At 36.0% G+C, this 20,808-nt stretch overlaps 1 protein-coding gene across 1 annotated transcript in view; it reads left to right on the top strand.

The window, feature by feature from the left end:
* The window catches only part of TBCA (tubulin folding cofactor A), a 67,617-nt gene extending 59,377 nt beyond the window's left edge, over positions 1–8,240 (top strand). Inside the window, exons 3-4 of the mRNA XM_019728165.3 lie at positions 5,647–5,733; positions 7,971–8,240. Of these exons, the coding sequence (XP_019583724.1) occupies positions 5,647–5,733; positions 7,971–8,051 (168 nt within the window). The 3' untranslated portion in view covers positions 8,052–8,240. The remainder of the gene's footprint in view (positions 1–5,646; positions 5,734–7,970) is intronic.
* Positions 8,241–20,808: the final 12,568 nt, after the last annotated feature.

Genomic DNA, 20,808 nt, shown 5'->3' with positions numbered 1-20,808 from the left:
ATTTGATACTCCTTTTTCCTAAAAATTAAGGGGAAATTTTTTTCATTAAATATATAAAAAATAATGGGAAGCTTCAGTCTACAAAGAGAACCAGGGATCTCTCACAAGGCTGATTCTGCAAGAAATACCAGATTTGTTTTTTCAATAATAAAAAGATTGTTTAAATAATATTCAATGGCGAAAGAAAATATTATTGTCTCTTGGCACATATACTCAGGTTTATAAATGATGTTCCATTTGTGCATTTGCTTTTTTGTTGTAAATTCACAGGAAGTTGCAAAAAATGTTCGGGAAAGTCTCATATACCCCTCACCATTCCTCTTGCAATATTAGCATCTTGCATATTCACATTACAAATCATGAAACATGCAAACCGTGAAACTGACACTGCTACACCATAGCGCTTATTTATATTTCACTAGTTATACATGTGTATATCATTGTGTGTGTGTGTATAGTTCTATACAATTCTATCACATATGTAGCATGTGTAACTACCACCACAATCAAGATAGAGAACTATTCCATCACAAGACTACCTTGTACCACCTCTTTATATCTCCTGTCCTCTCCACCCCTAAATCCTAAATAATTAACACTCTTTCAAGAATGTTATATAACATGGAATGGAATCATACAATACTCATGTGTAATAAAATTGGCTTTTTCCATTTAGTTTAATTCCTTTGAGATTCATCAAAGTCATTGAGTATATCAACAGTTTGTGTTCTTATTATTGCATGGTATGCATACACTCGATGCATACCTTCTTGATCACGGTTTTTAAATTATTTTCATACATTGCTGGATTCAATTTGCTAATATTTTGTTGAGGATTTTTGCATCTAAGTTTATAGGAGGTAACTATCTGCAGTTTTCTTTTTTAATACTGTCTTTGTCTGGTTTGGGTACCAAGTTAATACTCATCTCATAAAATGAGTTGGAAATGTTCCCTACTCTTCTTAAAGGATTTGTATAAAATTGATGTTATTATAATTCTTCTTTAAATATTTGATAAAGTTGGGTTCAGAGAGTTCTTTTTCAGGAATTTTTTAATTACAAATTCAACTTCTTTAATGATATAGAACTTTAGGTTATCAGTTGAGTTTTAGTGGTTTGTAGTTTTCGAGGAATTTGTCCATTTCTTCTAAGTTGTTGAATTCATGAGCATTATGAACAATATTATACAGTTGTTCATACTATTTCTTTTTTATTCTTTTAATGGTTGCAAGATTTGTAGTGGTGTCTTCTATTTTGTTAATGATATTGGTGATTTCTATCTTGTGACTTTATCTTTGTCAGTCTTACAAAAGTTTATCTTTTGTTTTTGCAAAAAATGAGCTCTTTGTTTCATTGATTTTTCTCTATTTTCCTGCTTTTAATTTCATTGATTTCTGGTCTTATTTTTATTGTTTCTTTCCTTCTGCTTGCTTTTGGTTTATTTTGCTCCTCTTTTACTAGCTTCCTAAACTAAGAACTTAGATTTTTAATTTGTGATCTTCTTTCCTAATGTAGTATTTTTAGTATTATAAATGACCCTCTCAGCACTGCTTTAGCTGAATAATGCAAAATTTGATGTGTTATTTTTTCATTTTCATGTGTCTATATAGTTCTCTTAACTCTGAGACTTACTTGTTGACCCATGGGTCATTTAGAAATAGGTTCTTTAATTTCTAAGAGTTTTAAGATTTTCCTGTTGTCCTTCTGTTATTTTTGTTTTGTTTTTGTTGTTTTCTGAGCCAGTATATGGTATACTGCTGTGACTGTTTTGTGGGTGCTTGAGAAGTATTTGTATTTTCTCCCTTTCTTCAGTAGACTGTTCCATAAATGTCAGTTAGATCTTGTTGATTGGTTGATGGTGATGTTCAATTCTTTTACATGTTTGCTGATTTTTTTTGTCTAGTACTTTCTATCAGTTGCTAAGAAGAGGGTATTGAAATCCCCAAATATATTTGTGGATTTGTCTGTCTCTCCTTTTAGCTTTATCAATTTTTGTTTTATGTATTTTGAAACTGTCTTATTTAGTGCATATACATTTAGGATCGCTATGTTTTCTTGGTGATCATTTTATCATTATGTAACATCCCTCTTTGTCCCTAATAAGTTTTTTGCTCTGAAGTCTATCCACTTATCCAATATTAATAGAGCCACTCTTTTTTTTTATGTTTGTATGATATATCTTTTTCTATACTTTTATTTTTCATCTGGCTATTTTGTTATGTTTGAAATGAATTTCTTACAGATAGCAAAAAAGTTGGGCCCAATCTGTGAATGTCTGTCTTTTAGCTGGTGAATTTAAACCATTTATATTTAAAGTAATTATTGCTATGTTAGGGTTTAGGGGCCCAGATTATTTTTGTCTCATGGGATTCTTCTTATATCCTTAACCATTCAGCAATAACCACAAACACAGGTCTAATGAATTTCTTTCTTCTTCATCTTTTTTTATCCATCTATCTCTCTACTTATTTGAGAGAAGGGTTTCCCAAAAGTGAGCATTCCAATAAGCCCATATGGAAGCTGCAAATCTTCTTGAGAACTAGACCCAGGTCTTAAGTCCCAGAATCTTACCTTCACTACATTGCATTGGTCACACAGGGCCAACCCAAATTCAATGTGGGAAGTGACTACACAAGGGCAGGTATTCCAGGAAGTGAGGAATATTAAGGGCCATCTTGGAGACTGGCTGTAACTACCACATTCATATGCTAGAGTTGAAATCCAAGTCACAGGCTGTAACTCAGACCCTGTCAATTAGCTAATCACTCTGGGACTCAACTTTTTTTCATTTGTGAAATGAGACTGGCTTAGATGACCACTTGTGTCCCCTTCTGATTCTGTGAGTCTGCATCTTCCTCAGTCAGAGTATCTTGACTGAGGTATAGTTAACAGTTTAAAATTGTACATATTTGTGTGCCACCTAATGATGTATGTGTACATTGTGAAATATTCGGGCACATTACCATTTTACCACTGTGTAAAAGGAAAGACTTAACTGTTGTTCCAGTAATCTCTGGACTTCTCTAGAGCTCCGTTTGGCAAACTAATGCAGTTACCCTCGGTTTCAGAAGCAGCCAATATCCAACATTAGAGTGTCCATAGATGATTGTAGCTATAGCCAGCCTGGGTGAGTGATCTGGTTCATTAAAGAGGCTGGAAGCTTTATACCAACCAAGCAGTAGCAAAAGAACTTGGCATGGACCGGATTATTTAACAGAACTCTTCTTTCTGAAAAAAAAATCAAAATCTGCCAATTAGGGTTTTTCCTTTCCAATTTTTATGTGTTTGATTTTAAAAGAAATTGATCAGATTTTAGTTCAATAGTTTATTCATTGTTATATAATCTTAGCCTTGCTAAGCCTCCTATAACTTCCATTTTACCTGAATAACTTCCCCCCCAAAATGGTAACTTGTTTTAAAAACAATAAGACATTCGTAGGACTGCATCCTGTTGTGTTCCCCTAAGGTTCCTTGTACCTCCCACTCTGTGCCAGGATCCTCAGTCTTGTTACATACGGTCAGCCTTAGAATAAACTGACAGTTTATTCAGAAATTTTAAACAGAGGCACCATTCATTTGAGTGACTCCCTCCCAAAGGGAACACTTTGAAAGATAATACTCATTTAGGGCAGTAAAGGAATTTTGAGGGGTATCTTTACTATATAATCACACCTTATATACTGTCTTTTAAAATTATTCCTGACAGTTGTAATTCATTGTTACAAGGTACAGTATGTGATTTACAGCCTTGATAGAGATGTGCTTTATGGATTCCAAATCATGGTCATCACTATACTGTATGCCTTTGGCTTCCTGTGGCATGATCTTGTAGAAGTGGTGTCAGATGTTTATTTTTACATTCATGCTTCTATACTAGATTGGAGAACAGAGACCTTCCCTTTCTCATCTTTGTACCTGGCATCTTGCATATATAGTAAGCTTATTGAATGAATTGAGGCCTAGTGTACAGGAGAGACTTAAGTTTGGCCCCACGTAGGTCAGAGTCCCGTTTTGATAGACTAATTGAGGATTCTTGCTGTAATAATGGATACAATAATAATGAATAGAAGTTATTTTGGATAGCATTGTTTAAAGTTTATTTCAGTGACAACACTAAAGCTTTCCAAAAAGTTTACAAGTATACATTTTGGCTTATCATATATTTGACCTAATTCTTTATATTTATTTTATCTTGTTTAATTCCTATAAGCTATTCTTAAGGAAAGTCCGTAGGGGAGGAAATATCATCTGTTTACCCAATGAAATGTGCCTGTCACTTACTTTTCACAAGAATTCAAACTAACTAGATATACAAAATTAATTTAGTGGCAGTGATTAAATATCTAGGCATAGTATGGTTAGCTGTGAAGTAAAGTTATGATCCTATGTTTGAAATTTTTAACCTGTGCCATATAGTAAAAGAATTACAAGTTCAGCAATAGATTTTCACCTGAGAAAATGTGAATAGGAAGCATCCTTGTATATTATAGTTCTGATTTTGTTTACAGTGTGAGCTATGACAAAATGGGGAAAGGAAGAAGGTACTGGGACTTAGTAAAGTTTTTGTTAAAATACAGTGTAATTACCATTAAATTCTTTTGCATTTTATATAAGCCAGGTAGTAAAGATTCTTAGTAAAAGTTCACATTTTGTACCCATTGAACCAAAGGTATTTGACCAAACATGAGTTTTTGAAAATAAGTGATCTCTGTGTCTCTTTCTGAGAATAGTTTAAGGAAATACAGCTTCCTACTTACCTTAGGAAAAAGACTTAAATTTGAGGCCCAACGTCTGAAACTAACTTATTTACAACCTCTTTTCGATTGGGTTTCCTAGTCATTGATTTGATTATTTTTTCGTCTTTTATGATTTGATATGTTACAGTCCAGTTTGGAATGATTTTAAGTCCAGAAATATCCTCCAGAATAAATATTCCTGTGTCTAATTCTGTAGTGTCTGTGTTCAGGAGGAATAGGCAGAAGTTCAGATTCAGAGGGTGCCAGGTCGGTAATTTGGCTCCAACTGCATGGGGAGAATAATCTCTCTCCTAAAATGAAGCACAAGGATAAGTAATAACTTTTTATGCATGATAAGCATCAAAAATATGAACCTGCTGGTCTTTGCTTTTCATTTTTCTTTACCTCTGTCTTTCAGTGAGAACCTCCTGCAGTGTGCACACGATGTGATCAATAACTCAATAACTTTTTTCATGCAGTAATTATCTCCATGTGATATTATCTGAACCCTGTTTTTCTTTATTACTCAAAAGATGCAGGAGATATTTATGTAACCAGCTGATCCCATTTTGGATAAAGGTGCTTTGTGACAGCAGGAGAAATAGTATATTTTAAATAGCGTTTTTAAATAAATGCTCTATGGAAAGCTTTTCCAGTTAATTTTCACTTAGCACAAGAAGATGATTACCAAAAGGTTTGGATCTAAAAGTTGTACTTTGTGTATTTTACTGTATGATAGACATTCTTTCTAACTTCTAATAAACACAATTTAAATTAAAATATTGAACCATTTTACATAACGGTAATTTTTTTCTGATTCCTCTAACTCACTGTAGATATTTACAGAGGTATAAACCAAACACATTAAGTTGTGCCATCTCCTCGTGTCTCACAGAGATTCTCATTGTAGGCAGAGATCCTGCAAGAGTCCCGGATGATGATCCCAGATTGCCAGCGCAGGTTGGAAGCTGCGTATACTGATCTTCTGCAGATACTAGTAAGTAGAGACTTTCTGTCTTATGTTTAAAATTTTTTCAATCTGATATATAGGAGGCAAAATTTTTAAATATTTAACACTGAAAACTAGTTGGTGACAGATTTTGTTCCTTTACTCTGTGTACCAGTGTATTTTTAAATAATAATAAGGGAGTTTAAATTATGCCTCCAGTAAAAGTACTATGTTTAGTATATTTATTTAAACTTAATTAAATATATTTGAGTTAACATGGTAGGTGTTCATAATATTAATATTGTCCAACAATATCTTGAATTATTTGTTTTTCATACATAAAGATCTTTTGACACATTAAAGATGAGTAGATTGAATTTTAGAAGTGCTAAATGTTTCATATGAATTTGGACCATTATAAAAAGGGTCTGGAATTCTTTCAGATTCAAACCTAAATTTGGAAAGAAAAAAACATCCCAGTAATATAGGCAGTCCTCTCATTAACTTGGACCTGGATAATACTGTTATCATGCTTGCTATATAAATGCCTTGTGATACGGTGACAGAGTCATTTTATAAAGAATTCTAGAATAATTAAAAGTCATCTAATTTCTTTCCTAATAGACACAAAAGCATAATACTATATACCAGGGATACCAAAAAAATATATACACATGACTTGTATTCATCTTATGTTATCGGAATGTATTGAGTATTACAATTTTAATACAGTGTTTTTCCTTTCTTAAAATGTGTGTAGATTTTTTTGGCACCCTATGTATAAGACAGTTGTTATTGCTGATGATAATTTGATGAATTCTAACATTTACTAATCTCATTTTATATTTATATTTCTTGAGCGAAATTAATTACTAGCTACACAGGTGTCTCCTAACTCATAGTTGTTCCCTATATAACAAAAATAATGTAAGACTTTTTTAGGATGGTTATATGTATTCTTTGAAAGAGAATGAGATTTATTTTCCCAAAATAGTATTAGGACTAAATCTGTAGAAAGGAAGAGAGAAATGTTCACATTTTACTTGAATTTTGACACAGAACTTCATGTTTATTTATAGGAACCTTTTAAAGGCAGGATAAATTTTCTTAACAGCCAAAAATGAAGCTATGATTTTTAAATAAAAGATAGATGAAAGCAGGAAATAATTACTCTATTAAAATACTATCTGAGACAGAAGCACCATTTATATTTCCTGACAATTTAAATGCTTTTTTGTCTGATGAATCTAGTAGCTGTGAAAGTAATAGAAATTGCTTGAAAAAAAATAATACTGTCTTCGGATGATGTATTTGTGTCTAAGGATGTATTCAACAATATCTCTACCCTCAAATGGCTTATATTTACTGACAGAGAACAAAGACATATTTAGGTGTAATGTAGAGGTTTAAGAAATTCTTACCTACAGCCTGAGGTAAACAAATTTAGTCCTTTTGCTTTAAGTTTTCATTAAATAAAATACACACCCTTTATTCCCTCTGCTCGGTAACTACTTGTATGTCTCCAGCTTTTATTGATTGAGCTGACATGAATTGATTACCATAGCTTTATTGATTTATTAAAAATCAAACAAAATTTCCTATGCATAATAACTTAGATATTATTTCATTTATCTATTACCATTATAATATTTTAGCAAAAGTTTTATGTATAAAGTATCAAGGAAAAGCTCAATCTTTAAATATCAGAAAAGAAAAGATGTTAGTATTTTGTTTTGTTGTAGTAGAGTATGTAATACTCATTAACAAGCAGGCAGTTCACTTTTCTAATCAAAGATTGTATTTAACTCTGGTATGACACCACTCATCTTCTTTGTCATTGTGAGTAACTGGAGGATTATTTTGGTCTAAATTTTATCATATATGCAACGCATTAATAACTCATAATTGTTTTACTTTTAGCCCATGATTAATAAGAAATAATACTGTCTTTGTATGGTGATATGTTGACAAAATAAGAATAAATTTTAAAAATTTTTTCTGGTTTATATTTAATTACTTAATGTCAATAGCTTTAGATGACCATGTTTTTCACTTATGATATGAGAATACAGTGAAACCAAACTAAACTATTTCTTCCCTTTCCTGAAAAGAAAGAACATAACTGTGGAAAATCTGTGGAATCACATTATATTTAGATGAGGCTTGGGATCCTTTTTCTTTTATTTTTTGAGGTTTTTACATTGGTGGCTTGTATTAGTTGAGTAAATAGCAAAGCACTGAAGTTTGAGAAAGATAAACCTACCTTTTATTATATTTTATTTCAGGAGAGTGAAAAAGAGTTGGAAGAAGCTGAGGAATATAAGGAAGCACGTTTAGTACTGGATTCAGTGAAGTTAGAAGCCTGAAGTTTTTCTGTACATGGTATTTTTTGAATTAATCCGGGGATTCATTCCACAATTCATTACTTTTGACCACTGCTATGTGTTCAAGTAGTATGAGAATGTGATTCTTTTTATGCAGTTGCATATCTTTTTCTTTGCCTAATTTAATGTGTCAAATAAATGAATTCGTCTAATAAAATTGTTTTTTTCATACTTTTACAAAATATTTTTATTAACCTTTTATTAAATCATAGACATTTTTGACAGTGAATTAAAATCTGTCAGATTCTATTTGAAGTCTAAATGTTTTGGTTCTTCAGCATGGTTTGAGTTGAAAATATGATACCATTTTATTTTTTTTTTTTAGATAAAAATACAAATTTTGAGCAGTTTATTCTGAATAGGGCACAACTAACTCCCTGATAAGAAAGAAAGAAACTCTCTATGGATAAGACCTCACATATTTATCCCTTCACAGTGAAAATCTAACATTTCCATTACTCTAAACTGATGGGAAACATTTGAATTCTTTTCCAGAAAGACAGATTTATAAAGAAAACACCAACCATTTAAATCTTCAAATAAGAGTCTTTTGAACAGTAAAGAATTGAATTGTATTTTAAAGGAATAATGACTATTGCCACTGGTGTGCTGGGAAATGTTTAATGGCTCTTCAAGATGGGAAAGGAACCTCTGATTTGTAACTTTTGCTGATTTCTGTAGTATGAATACTACCACTGTGACCGATTCCAGGCTGCTAACGTGACATCACTAAACACAGAGTTGGGAAGATACAAGCCAGCTCCAACATACACTGGCTGTAGCCAAACCTGGATTACTTTGACTGGAAAAGAGTATCGCTTTATCACAAGATATTTTTTTTCAGTCAATTATAAACCCGTTACCTAATCATTTGAGTTTTTTCCCCAAAAATATATGACAACTGATTTAGTTTGCTTCTATTTCTAGAAAATGTGTGTGAGCCTTATATCACCAGCCTAACATGAGCAGTGAGCTAATAAACCAAAATAGTAATAATAGCAATTAAACTTTAAAACTCATAATTGAAAAAATAATAAAACTTGAAATTTTGCTGCTATAAAATACATACTTAGTAGTATGACTGGTCTGATTTTAGAGGTTGCAAATGATAACTAGAAACCAAAACATTTATTGAATATATCAGAAAGACTAAAGAAGAGAAAAATACTATTCTTTCCTAATGTTATTTCTAAAGGCTAGTCTTTTGTTTTAAAGCACAGAATGTATAATTCATAAAATAAAATCTTTATACATGCAGAAGATTATTTCCTCAGAATAATATATCAGAAACATTTCTAAATTGAAATGTCATTATCCTAAAACATACTCATGCCATTTTAAAAGTATTTGAGGCGAGGGGAGAAGAGTAAGGAAATAAAAACTATAATTACAATGTAAAATTTCACCCTAAGTTTCAATATTAGAGATTTGAGTACCAGGAGAATTGAAACTCTTTATTTTGTGAATGGTATTATAAGCACCAAAACAGGTTGATTTTGGGGGGAGGGGGAAGGTATGTTTGCTTTTCCAAATAGGATATCATTTAAGGAATGTATTTGACAATTTTTTAAAATGTAAAACATCTTATTTCACCCTTTTGCAAAATTCATAAATATTGTATATACTCATTGCAAATTATTTCCTGGCCAATTAAAGCTTAAAGAGAACATACTATCAAAAAAGAAGGAAGGAGAGAGGGAGGGAGGGAGGGAGGAATTTGTACCTAAAAATAAGAGAAAAATCATATTGAAGGGGAAGTTTTGCAGCCAGGACCTGAATGTTGCTTGCTGGAAAAAAATGATTTTCTTGCCAAAAAGCCTAAGAAAAATAAACAGCAAGTTAGGTGAAAAGAAATACATTTTTAGAGAATGCCTGTCTCAACTATAGATTTGATACTGGATCTCTCTCTAGGTACTGATGAGAAGCAGCGAGAAACTTAACATTCTGTGAACGCTTATTCCTGGGAATTTTTGACACATTCACTTGTTTTCATGGCCAACAGGCACATTAAATTACGAACAGTTGTAAGTGACTCAACATTAACTTGTTTCTAAGCTTTTTATTTAAAACCTTACATCTTTGTAGCAATAGATAGAAATTCCTAAAAGGAATGTTGCCTTTTTTTCCCTGCTGCCAACACCTGACCACCAACCAACATATAGCAGTTGCTCAATAAACATTTATAGACTAAGTGAAAAGCAAGAACATCTGTAACCCATGGAGTGAGAGAAAGATGCTATGAAGGATTTCATCACGTCACAAACACAATACACAGCTTTTCAAAGTGTTTTGACCACAAACCACACTAAAACACATTTTCCATTGTGACCCAGTACATATGGGGGTCTATATGTACATAAAACAGTAAGTATCCTTAATATATACAATTCCTCAGATGTTTTCTACTGTTTCTTTTTTTTTAATAGTGATCATGACCACCTGCAATTGAGTTGTGAAAAACACTACCCTAATACAATAATGTAAAATAATTCTACTCATAAAAATTCTCTCATATACACACACACATAGCTATATCAACTTCTTAGGTCTCAGAGCAGTTGTGTCCGTGAATGTGTGCAAAGTTATACACATTGCAGATACTAAGTGTCATGGTAAAGTATAATCATTTATCATTTGCTAGGTGCCATTAGTCCTTGCATAGACTAATACAATGGCTTCCATAGAGTAAATAAGCAAAATAAAAACAAGTGACAGAATCGAGTAGTAAGCTTAATTGTTCCGTAATTTTCTGTACAGTAAAGGACACATCATTTCTAAGTAAGTAAGAATGTGCATAGGATAAAGAAATAGAAACATAACATGTGGAATGAGTAAAATGACCAAACCCAGGGTGGGTTTAATGCCAGTAAGAGCATCCCCAAGTTCTAGCATTTTCACTTGGACATTTTTGGCTAATGGGGATTCAGTCCTAGTAAATCAGAGTACTACCCAAAGTCTTGGACGGGAGCTTTCAGATTGGGCTTTTGGGACATTTACATTGTGGAGGAGTATGAACATCTCAAGGACTAGGTTGTCTTTCCTTTATCCTATTTTGTACCAGGTGGGTAAGTCACGTAAACAGTTCCTTGGGGAGGAAGGGTTGAATTACAGAACTTGTGGGGAGAGGGGAAAAGCACACCACTAAAATAAGTATGTTTACTTTATGAATAATGAAAGCTGGTTTAAACAATATGTTGTAATGTTCATTTAACATTTCTTGACTTTCTGGTCAGGAACATTCAAAGCCTAATATTTAAAAATTGTCTCTATGTCTATACCTGTGCACTGAATCACTTCCAAATTGAGCAGTCAAACCTGGTTAATCTAAATTACTTTGCAAACTTCATTACATTACTTGGCTTTTTAAAAATCCTATCAAATTTAATAAGGACATATCCTACAGCTGGTTATCACTTAAGTCTTATTATTTGGTCATTTAGATAAACCAAGGACAGATTAATCCTTTCTTTGATGGCAGGTTAGGGTCTTTAAGTGTCAGTGTAAACTTGACATGTATGTGAGCAAGAGCTGGTAAGCATTTGGCATTAAAGGGTTAATAGATAATTTAGTCCTTGAGACTCTTTTGAGTGCTTTAGCTGGAAAGAAATTGAATGGTTTAGAAAGGTGCACTATGAAACAAGTTATAAGTATTAGTGTACTCGAAATTTTCAAGAGTGCTTCATGAAAATCTACATTACACTCCACTATTCATCTTACTGCTCTAATTTGTTCATGTGTGGGACTGTTGCACAGAATGGTATAATTAATTTATGTTACAATAGATCTGCACCTTTTGTGCTTTCTGTTGACTGCTGGATAGTGGACAAGGTGCATATATGTCACAAAGGTTAATACTTTTAATGCACAAAGAGCTCTCTCAAATTAATTAAAAAGAAAAAACTCCCAGTTTCAAAAATAGACAAAGCATAGAAACACATCACAAAAAGAGAATGCTAAATGGATAGTTGTTTTAAATGTTTCATTTCAGTAGTAATCAAATTCAAATTTTAAAAACAATGAAGCAAAAGTTTTAAAGATGAATACCTGGTAGCTATGGTATAAAGTACTAGTCAATGAGATTAGATAAAAGGATAAAATGAGAAATATTGGAAAAGAGGCATCGTTTTCATATGCAGTTGATAAGATATATATAAGGAAAACACAAGTGATTCATTCTTAAAGTATAAGCAATGATGAAATTAAAGTAGGTAGCTTCAAATTGAGTATATAGAACTGTTGTGGGTTGAATTGTGTCCCCCCAAGAGATACGTTGAAATCGTAACCCCCAGTACCTCAGAATATGACCTTATTTGAAAAAAGCGTCCTTGCAGATATCAGGTAGATGAAGTCATACTTAATCTAATATGACCGACATCCTAATAAGACAATGTGAAGACACAGGGAGAAGGTCATATGACAACATAGGCAGAGATTGGAATTATGCAACTGCAAGCCAAGGGATACCAAGGCGACACCAGAAGCTAAGAGAAGGCATGGAATAGAGTCTCCCTTAGATCCTTTGAGAGAGTATGGCTCTGTGACACCTTGATTTTGGGCTTCTACTTCTAGAATTGGGAGACAATACATTTCTGTTTTTTTAAGCCACCTAGTTTGTCTAACTTTGTTAAAACAGTCATAATAAACTAATACATAGAATCCCAAAGCTTTTCTATATGCCAGCAATAATCAAATATAATGGAAAAATAAATCCCTACTGAGAATCATAGAAGACATTTTTAAAATGCACTATATATGGAAAGTTACTATTGTCAAAATGTGGTTTCTCCCTATGTCAATCTGTAAATTCAGTGAAATAAAGTACAACAGGGTTTGGAGAGAGGAGGGGAATTTTAGAACATTATTCTAAAATCCAACTTTTCAAAAAAATTTTAACAGGCAAGAACAGCTGTGAAGGGGATATGAAAAGCTATAGTGATGACAGGTAACTAGTTCTGCTCACTATTAAAACTTTGTCATGTTGCAATAATTAAACATATGGTAAAAAATAGAAGCTCAAAGACAATAGAGTCCAGAAGAAATATGTATATAGAAATTTAGTATATGATGAAAGGTATTTCAAACCCCTGGTAGATTATTCAATAAATCATACTGGGATAACTAGCTAACCATCTGGGGGGGAATAAAGCTGGATCTCTATTTCACACCAAAATAAATTTCAACCGAGTAAAAAATTTCAATATAAAAGGAAAAACTAAAAAGAAGAAAACACTTGTGAAACTAATAGATTAACAAAGAATTTTAAATTGATATTATGCAGTAAGAATATAGGGAAATAGGAAATCGAAGACGCTGTTGGTGAGAATGTTGTAAAGATGGCACTTCTCCATGAATTAATGTAATGCCACAATTATCAAAATTATAGTGATAGAGAAAAATAGTGAGATTATCTAAGAAAATCTTGAAGGTGGAGAAGGGATAACTGGAGGAGGTGGTGCTGTTGGATATTGAAATGTAAAACTACTGAATTTAAAGCAGTAAAACCAGCATAAGGTTAAACTGTCAGTCAGTAGAATAGACTAGAAAACCCAGACCAGCCTTCAGTATATATCAATATACAAGTACGCGATAGAGGTGGCATCTCAAGTTAGTGGTAAAGGATGGAAAATAAATAAATGGAATTAGGAAAGTCAGTTACCTGCTGAGAAAAATAAAATTAGTTTTATATCTCATCCCACACGACAAAATAAAGTTTAAATCGATTAAAGAATTAAATCTCATGTAACAAGTATTTCTTGAGCCTCTACTACTAACCTGACACTATTCTGGAGCTGGGATGCAATGGTGAGCAAGACAGAAAAAGATCTCTGCTCTTGTAGACATACGACTCCTGGAGACTGACAAATAAATAATAAAAGGGCAATAATATGTTCTGTGCATAGAATTAACATAAAATACTTCGATATAGAACAACAAGGTGATCAGGGAAGGGCTTCCTAAAGACATGACATACAAGATGAGCCCTGAATCAGAAACTCAACAGAGAAGTGCATTCCACACAAAAAGAACAGCTAGTGTGAAGCCCAAGAGGAAGGTGCTAGGTGAATTCTGAGTAAAGAGCCCATGGGACAGAAGCCAAGGGAGTGATGGGGAAAGTAGAAGAATTTGTAGAGTTTTGTAAGCCAAGGAAAGAAATTAAGGTTTATTCTAATGATAGGCCACAAGATTTTAAGCCACGGAGTGACATGATTTAATTAGCATTGTTTAAAAATCTGGTTGCTTTGTAGAAACTAAGTCATAGGAAGCAAAAGTAAAACCTGAGACAGGCTACTATAATAGTACAGTGTTAAATGTAAAAAACAAAAATATAAAAAACTAAGAATATTTTAGTTAGTATTTAATCTTTGAGTGGAAAATGAATGCCTAAGCATACAAAGATTAATAGATTTTCCTAAACAAAACATTGTGTCTGTTTTTTCAAAATAATATTACATACGAACATCAAACTGGGATAAGAGATTAATGATTTTAACAGAAGGTTAATGTTTCTAATACATTAAAAAAAAAAAAAAAAAAAGATATGGAGACTTCCAGTTCCATATGTAAGGATCTTAAAAGTCACCACTTCATCCTAAAAAAATACTGGCTAAGTCTCAGAACAGTGATCTTGGTGGCATTTCAACTTTTCTGGCCCCATCCTGTACTCTCCAGCTCAGTGGTAACCTTGAAAACAAAGCCCACATTCCTGGTACCGGTCCCAGCGCCAGAGGGAGCAGACCGTACTCAGCAGGAATGTTTAATGATTTGTTTTGAACTATCTGGTGACTCCTCTGAACACTGGCTTAAGGGGCTGGCGTTCATCTCTTTCATCTCAGAACCCTCCCAGGGCCAAAGTGGCTACGATATTTGTGATGACAAGGGGCATGAGGGTGACATATAAGTTTGCTTACCTTGATTGTGGTCGTGGTTTCACAGGTCTATGCACAAAGCAAAACAACACATTTTACAGTTTAAATATTTGCTGTTTATTGTATGTCAATTATATAGCAGTAAGTTTTTTTGTTTATTTTTTTATTTTTTATTTTTTAAAGATATTGGGCAGCTCACCAAGTCATTGGGAGGATTGGAAGACCAGGCTCAGGGCTATGCAGCTAAGAACAATCACCAAGTTAAGCTGCAGAACGGGTCCTGTAGGATACTAGAACCATAGTTCTGTCTACATGGCTACCGCTGGACGCTGGACACAGCCAGATGCCTCTTTGCCATGGCTGTCCTAGGAACTCCATCGGGCTACCACCACCATCACCACCACCAGGGAAAGCACTGCATCCTCCTCCTCCCCCTACAACAAACACCAGCTCCCATTTCAAAGTCTAGGGTGAGTGTTTCTGATTGGTGGAGCCAGTGCCCTCCCTTTGGCAAGCCAGGCAGGGAAAGCAAACATTTGCATTTTTAGCTTCTATCATGCAAGGCTCTGCCTCTGCAACACTTGTGAGTAGATGGGGGTGGTATTCAGATGCTGAAAGAAAACCACTAAAAGATATGAATGATAAGAGTTGTAAGACAGGAATAGAGTTACCTGGGACATTTTAGGGACGAGGTGGAGGGTGAGCCATAGGTAGGGAAGGTGAACAGTGCCGACAGGTCTTCTTAACGCTGTACATCTAAGAAGGGGATCTAGAGAAGCAGCCATTACCGGTCTGCACGGGTAAGAGACCTTGCTGGGCTGAGGAGTCCTGGTGGAAAGTTCCATCGGACAGGTGGTCAGGCTCGGTTGTGAAGGCTCTTGGAAGCCAAGCAATGTGGAGACTCAGAGGTTCCTGAGCAGCAGTGACACCGTGTCCGTCGTCTGAGAGTGATTTATTCATTCATTCATCGAGGCTTCATTGTACAAGGTAAAGGGACTAGAACCGCAAACAAGAAGAGGTACAGTCCCTTCCCTCAGGGGACTTCCACTGTAGCAGCAAAGACAAGAGCAGTCAAGCAAATACAACGAAGTTGGGCGACAGCATAAGGAAGCCCTAGGAGCTTTAGGCACACAGGGATGGGAGCATTCAACGTCGGCTAAGGGTAATAGAGGAGACTTACTCAGGAACGTGAGATTTAAGTTGAGACCTGAAATATTCTAGCCCAGAGGAAATAGCAAACCATCTGAATCCCCACACTGAAAGCTCCCCCCCAAAGCTGCACAAATGGGATGTGGATTATTAGTACTGTGTTTTAAAACATACTATAGAGAGAGTGACACTGCCTGAGTTCTGAGTCCTACTCTGTCGTTGACGACCTGTGTGGACTTGGGCAACTGACTTACTCTGAGCTGTGATGCCCACAGAGGTAGAAGCAGGGCAATGGCAGTCCCGGCTCAGATGCTGCTGCGTGATCGTCTCACACGCAAGTGCTTCTGTCAGTGGTGGTCCCACAGGAGAACAGAAGCCAAGTGTTTCAAAGAGGTTTAAGAGAAATTCTTGCGAGAATTTAATGCAGGGATTTCGTTTTGTACGTAATGAAGAGTCAAGTCGAACAGGAGAAGGTGAAGGAACAAGCGATGAGTAACTGCAGGTGTTGCTGGACCCCAGGGCACAGGTCACCTGCAGAAGCTGGACCCATGGGGTCTGCCAGCGAGAATGAGCTGCTCTCCTGTTCCCTGGGCCTGTTCCGCTGCACTGGGAAAAGGGATGGGGGCTGTCGTGAAAGTGGTCGGATTGAGCTGGAGAACTGGACGCTGCAGGAAACTGACATTTGTCTGTCTCAGGAAGACAGACAGCACTTGGCATCTCTTCTGCTCCTTTTAAAGGCAAATGATTTTCTAATGAGTTATGCTGAGACCCAGTGTCAAGTGGACACAAGACCACACTGAGGGAAATAACGTCAGTGTCTTTGCCAGCTCCTCTCACTCACTGTGGAGAGTGTTTCCCCCTGCAGAGCAGGGATTCCGCCTCCCCTGCAAACCAGCATGGACTCCCCTGACTTCCCAAGTGTGAGGATCTCCAACAGGATGCTGACGGCTCCCACAGCTGGGCAGGATTCCAGGGAGAAGAGCACAGCTCAAGCTGGTATCAATCTTCTTCCCAAGGATTGCCGCTGTCAGCCCCACAGCCTCCTTCCTGATCAGGAAACCCCAAGGAGAGAGTAACGCAGAGCCCGCTCTAAATACTCTGATGGGTATTGGGGAGGGGGTGGGAGAGAGGGGGTAAGTTCCTATACATTGTAACTTAGGCTGGGTCTGTCTTGTGGGCTTACCTACCAGAGACTGCCCGGCCTCTTAGGGCCACTGACACTACGGTCCTGATTCCTCCACCTGCCCCTCGTTTCAGTTTGTTGCAGACCCCCATTCCTTCCTGACTCCTGGCAGAACATAGTTTGGTTTGCAGGTTAATTCAAGTTAGGGGTTGTTTTCTTCTTAATATCCACCTTTCATATCCACTTCAACCAAAGACAGAGGTATGGATATCCCAGGAGTGCTTGGAAAATTATAATTCAGAGCAAAACTGCATGTTTCTGTTGCGAGAAAGGCTACATTGAAAATGAAATTATTAAATTATTTGTAAATAGTCCAGGGAAGTTAAACAACTCTTGGGTGAGGAAATAGCTAGGTCTGTAGACAAAATAAAAGGGGAGCAGTAGCCACACGCTGATTTGTGCCACGAACAGAGTTAGAACTCAGTCTTCATCCATTCGTCACTGCCATTCACTCAGCACCACTCTGTGCCAGCCCCAGGCTGGGCTCTGGGGATGCAGAATTGAGAAGCCCATCATCTAATAACTCATCCTGAGAGTGCATTGGAACAAGTGCCTTACTAAGGTTCATTGTGACATATAATAAGAAATACATATTTGGTCTCTATCCCAGTTTCTGGCACAGAGCGCCTAAAAACACTTGGAATTTCCTAAGTGATAAGCCACAAAAGTATCAATAGTCATAATAAACCCCTTTCTACCACACCTGAGTTTGTGTAAATGAGGTGACTTTTGGAAAGCACTGATGGATTGCTGGTTGCCAGGGGAGTCATCAATGTGATTGGAGGGTTGGAAATTTCAGTCCCTCCCTCTTGACTTCAAGGGAGGGAAGAGATGCGGGAGTTAAATCCCTCACCAGTGGCCAATGATAATCAGTCATGCCTGTGTAATTGAAGCCTCCATAAAAACCCAGAAGGCAGGGTTCCGAGAGCTTCCAGGGTGGTGACTACATGGAGGACCTGGGAGAGGGGTACACTTGCCGTATGCATCTCTTCCATCTCTTCCAGCTGACAGTTATAAGCTGGTGATCCAGTAAGTAAAATATTTTTTGTTTTGTTTTTCAGTTCTGTGAGCTACTCTAGCAAATTAATCAAACCCAAGGTGGGAATCATTGGAACCTCCAGTCTCTAGTCATTTGTTTAGACACATAGGTGATAATCTGGGCTTGTGACTGGTGCCTGAAGGGGTGGGGCGTGGGGGCAGTCTGGTAAGACAGAGCCCTTAACTGGTGGGTTCTGATGCTGTCTCCAGGTAGATAGTGTCAGAACTCAGTTGAATGCCCAGTTGAATTAGAACACCCAGCTGGTGTTGGAGAATTGCTTGATGGTGTGTGTGGGGGGGAAACACACATCAGAATTGGTGTCAGAATCAGTCATGGAGGTCATTTGGGTGCCCAGAGGAAGAGACCAACAGAAATCTTTTGGTTTGGATTTAACACATTGTTTGTGGGAAATGAGTAAACTCGTCATATCGCCTCTAGTTGGAACCGGCAAAAATTTTGCAAAGTAAATAAATAGAGACCTCTTTTTAAACTAAAACACTGAAAGTTTCATAGAAAAATATCAAATAGATCGAAAGATATGAATATTTTACGGAAAGTCTAATTTTGGCGAGAAAATGTCAAAAAAGCCCCGCATTACGACGCGATTTGGTGGGAAAATGCCCGCTTACAAATTTAATATAATATGACACTACAGCTGTTTAAGTCATCTTAAGTAAGAGATAAAATGAAAAAACTTAAGAGAGTTACAGAAGACCCCTGGATCACATAGAATGTCTTCAGCTGCCAGTAACAGGTACTGATTTAAACAAAGATTACCAAGTACCCCACACAACTAGAAATCTGGGCATAGATGGTACTGAGCCCTGAACAGCAGCCTTATGATGTGCTTTAGAGCTCAGGCTGTCTCTGCCTTTTTGGCTTTATCATTTTCAACTTATAAGCACCAAGATGGCGGCTGCCACCCTGGCAGGAAAGTCATTACATTTTCTGGGTTTCCATTTCTCTTCTATAAAATGAGAGATGTGATTACATGATGAGTAAAGTCCCTTTAGAATATAGCTTTCTATTATATCAACTGCTACCCTGGGATGACAGTTTAACCCAGTAGTTCTCAAACTTGAGTGTGCATGAGACTCACCCAGAGGGTTTATTAAAAACACAGAATGTCTGATTCAATAGGTCTAATGTAGGGCCTGAGACTTCACAAGTTCTAACCAGTTCTAACTTCTAACAAGTTCCCAGATATTGCTGAAGGCGCTGGTCCACTGACCACTCTTTGAGAACCACTGGTGATAGCCTACCTGTCTGTCAGTTTCCCTAACTGAGCGGTGTATATTTATTTATTTATTTAAACACCTCCACACTCCTGGGAATAAAAAGAGCTGGATATTATTCTACTAGACCCTAACAATCTTTCAAGGAGCAGAAAAAATCCCAGCTCCTCTAAGAAACCTTTCCTACCCTCCTCTTTCTAGAAGTACACTCGTATACGCTCCTCTCTTAGTTCTCTTTGCACTTATCTATATTAATACTCTTACCTATATATATGCATTTGTAATGGTTTTTAACAATACATGAACAGAGTTTTTTAAAATGAAATAACATTAAAAGGTTCCAAAACACAGCCGACTCCCACCATCCTCCCTTGTCTCCCTCCCAGAAGCGGTTTCAGCTCTTCCATCTGCTTCTTCGGGTGTTTACCTCCCTATTTCTAAGTCATAGGCTTATACTGCTTGATCCTTGGTTTCTCAAAACAGCATTTGTTGACGTCCCATAAATGATAGCTGAAGATTCAGTTCTCTTCAACCAATTAATGTAGTTTGATTATATGTTTAATATTCCCCCACAATTATTTTTCTTGTAGTTAATAATAGCCTCAGTATTTTTTGTTGCATTTTTATAAATCTATTACTAACTTTTTGCAAATGCTTTGACAAATTTGTCAAACAATTGGCAAGTGACTTTTTCCAAAATGTAAGTGTTCCGTGTGTTTTTTTACACGAAGCTTCCCCCCTGGAGCCTCCATTCTCCAGCTCCACTAGGAAGTGGGAGTTCTGTGGCGCACACTTGCCTTCCTGGTGGTGTCCACCGGCCTTGCTTCTGCGTAGAGCCTGTCTTCCTCCGTTTTGTTCTTTCTAAAACTCTCCTTCTTCAGATATGGGACCTTTCCTGCTGTTCCGTATGGTAGCCCGTAGCTACTTGTGGCTGTTGAGCACTGGAAATGTGGATGGTCCAAACTGAGGTGTGCTGTAAGACATAGATGAAAAAGGTGTTAAAATATTTCCTTAATAATTGTAATATTGATTACTCGGTGAAATACTAGTCCCTTGGATTTATTGGGTTAAAGATAATATATTACTAAAATTAATTTTGCCTATTTAGTCTTACTTTTTAAATGTGGCTACTAGCTAAAACAATTTTAAATTACAAATGTGCCTTGTACTATAGTCCTAGCCTATTGGATAGCACTGTTGTCATACGTACTTTTTTCTCTGTTCTATTTTTCATCATTTTATTTGCTCTGTTTTCTGGGATATTATA

This window comes from Rhinolophus sinicus, chromosome 3 (genome assembly GCF_057876585.1).
Source record: "Rhinolophus sinicus isolate RSI-liver-muscle chromosome 3, RSI-T2T, whole genome shotgun sequence".
Taxonomy (NCBI): domain Eukaryota; kingdom Metazoa; phylum Chordata; class Mammalia; order Chiroptera; family Rhinolophidae; genus Rhinolophus; species Rhinolophus sinicus.
Note: the sequence above shows the minus strand (reverse complement) of the source record. Positions and strands in the feature narration are given on the sequence as shown.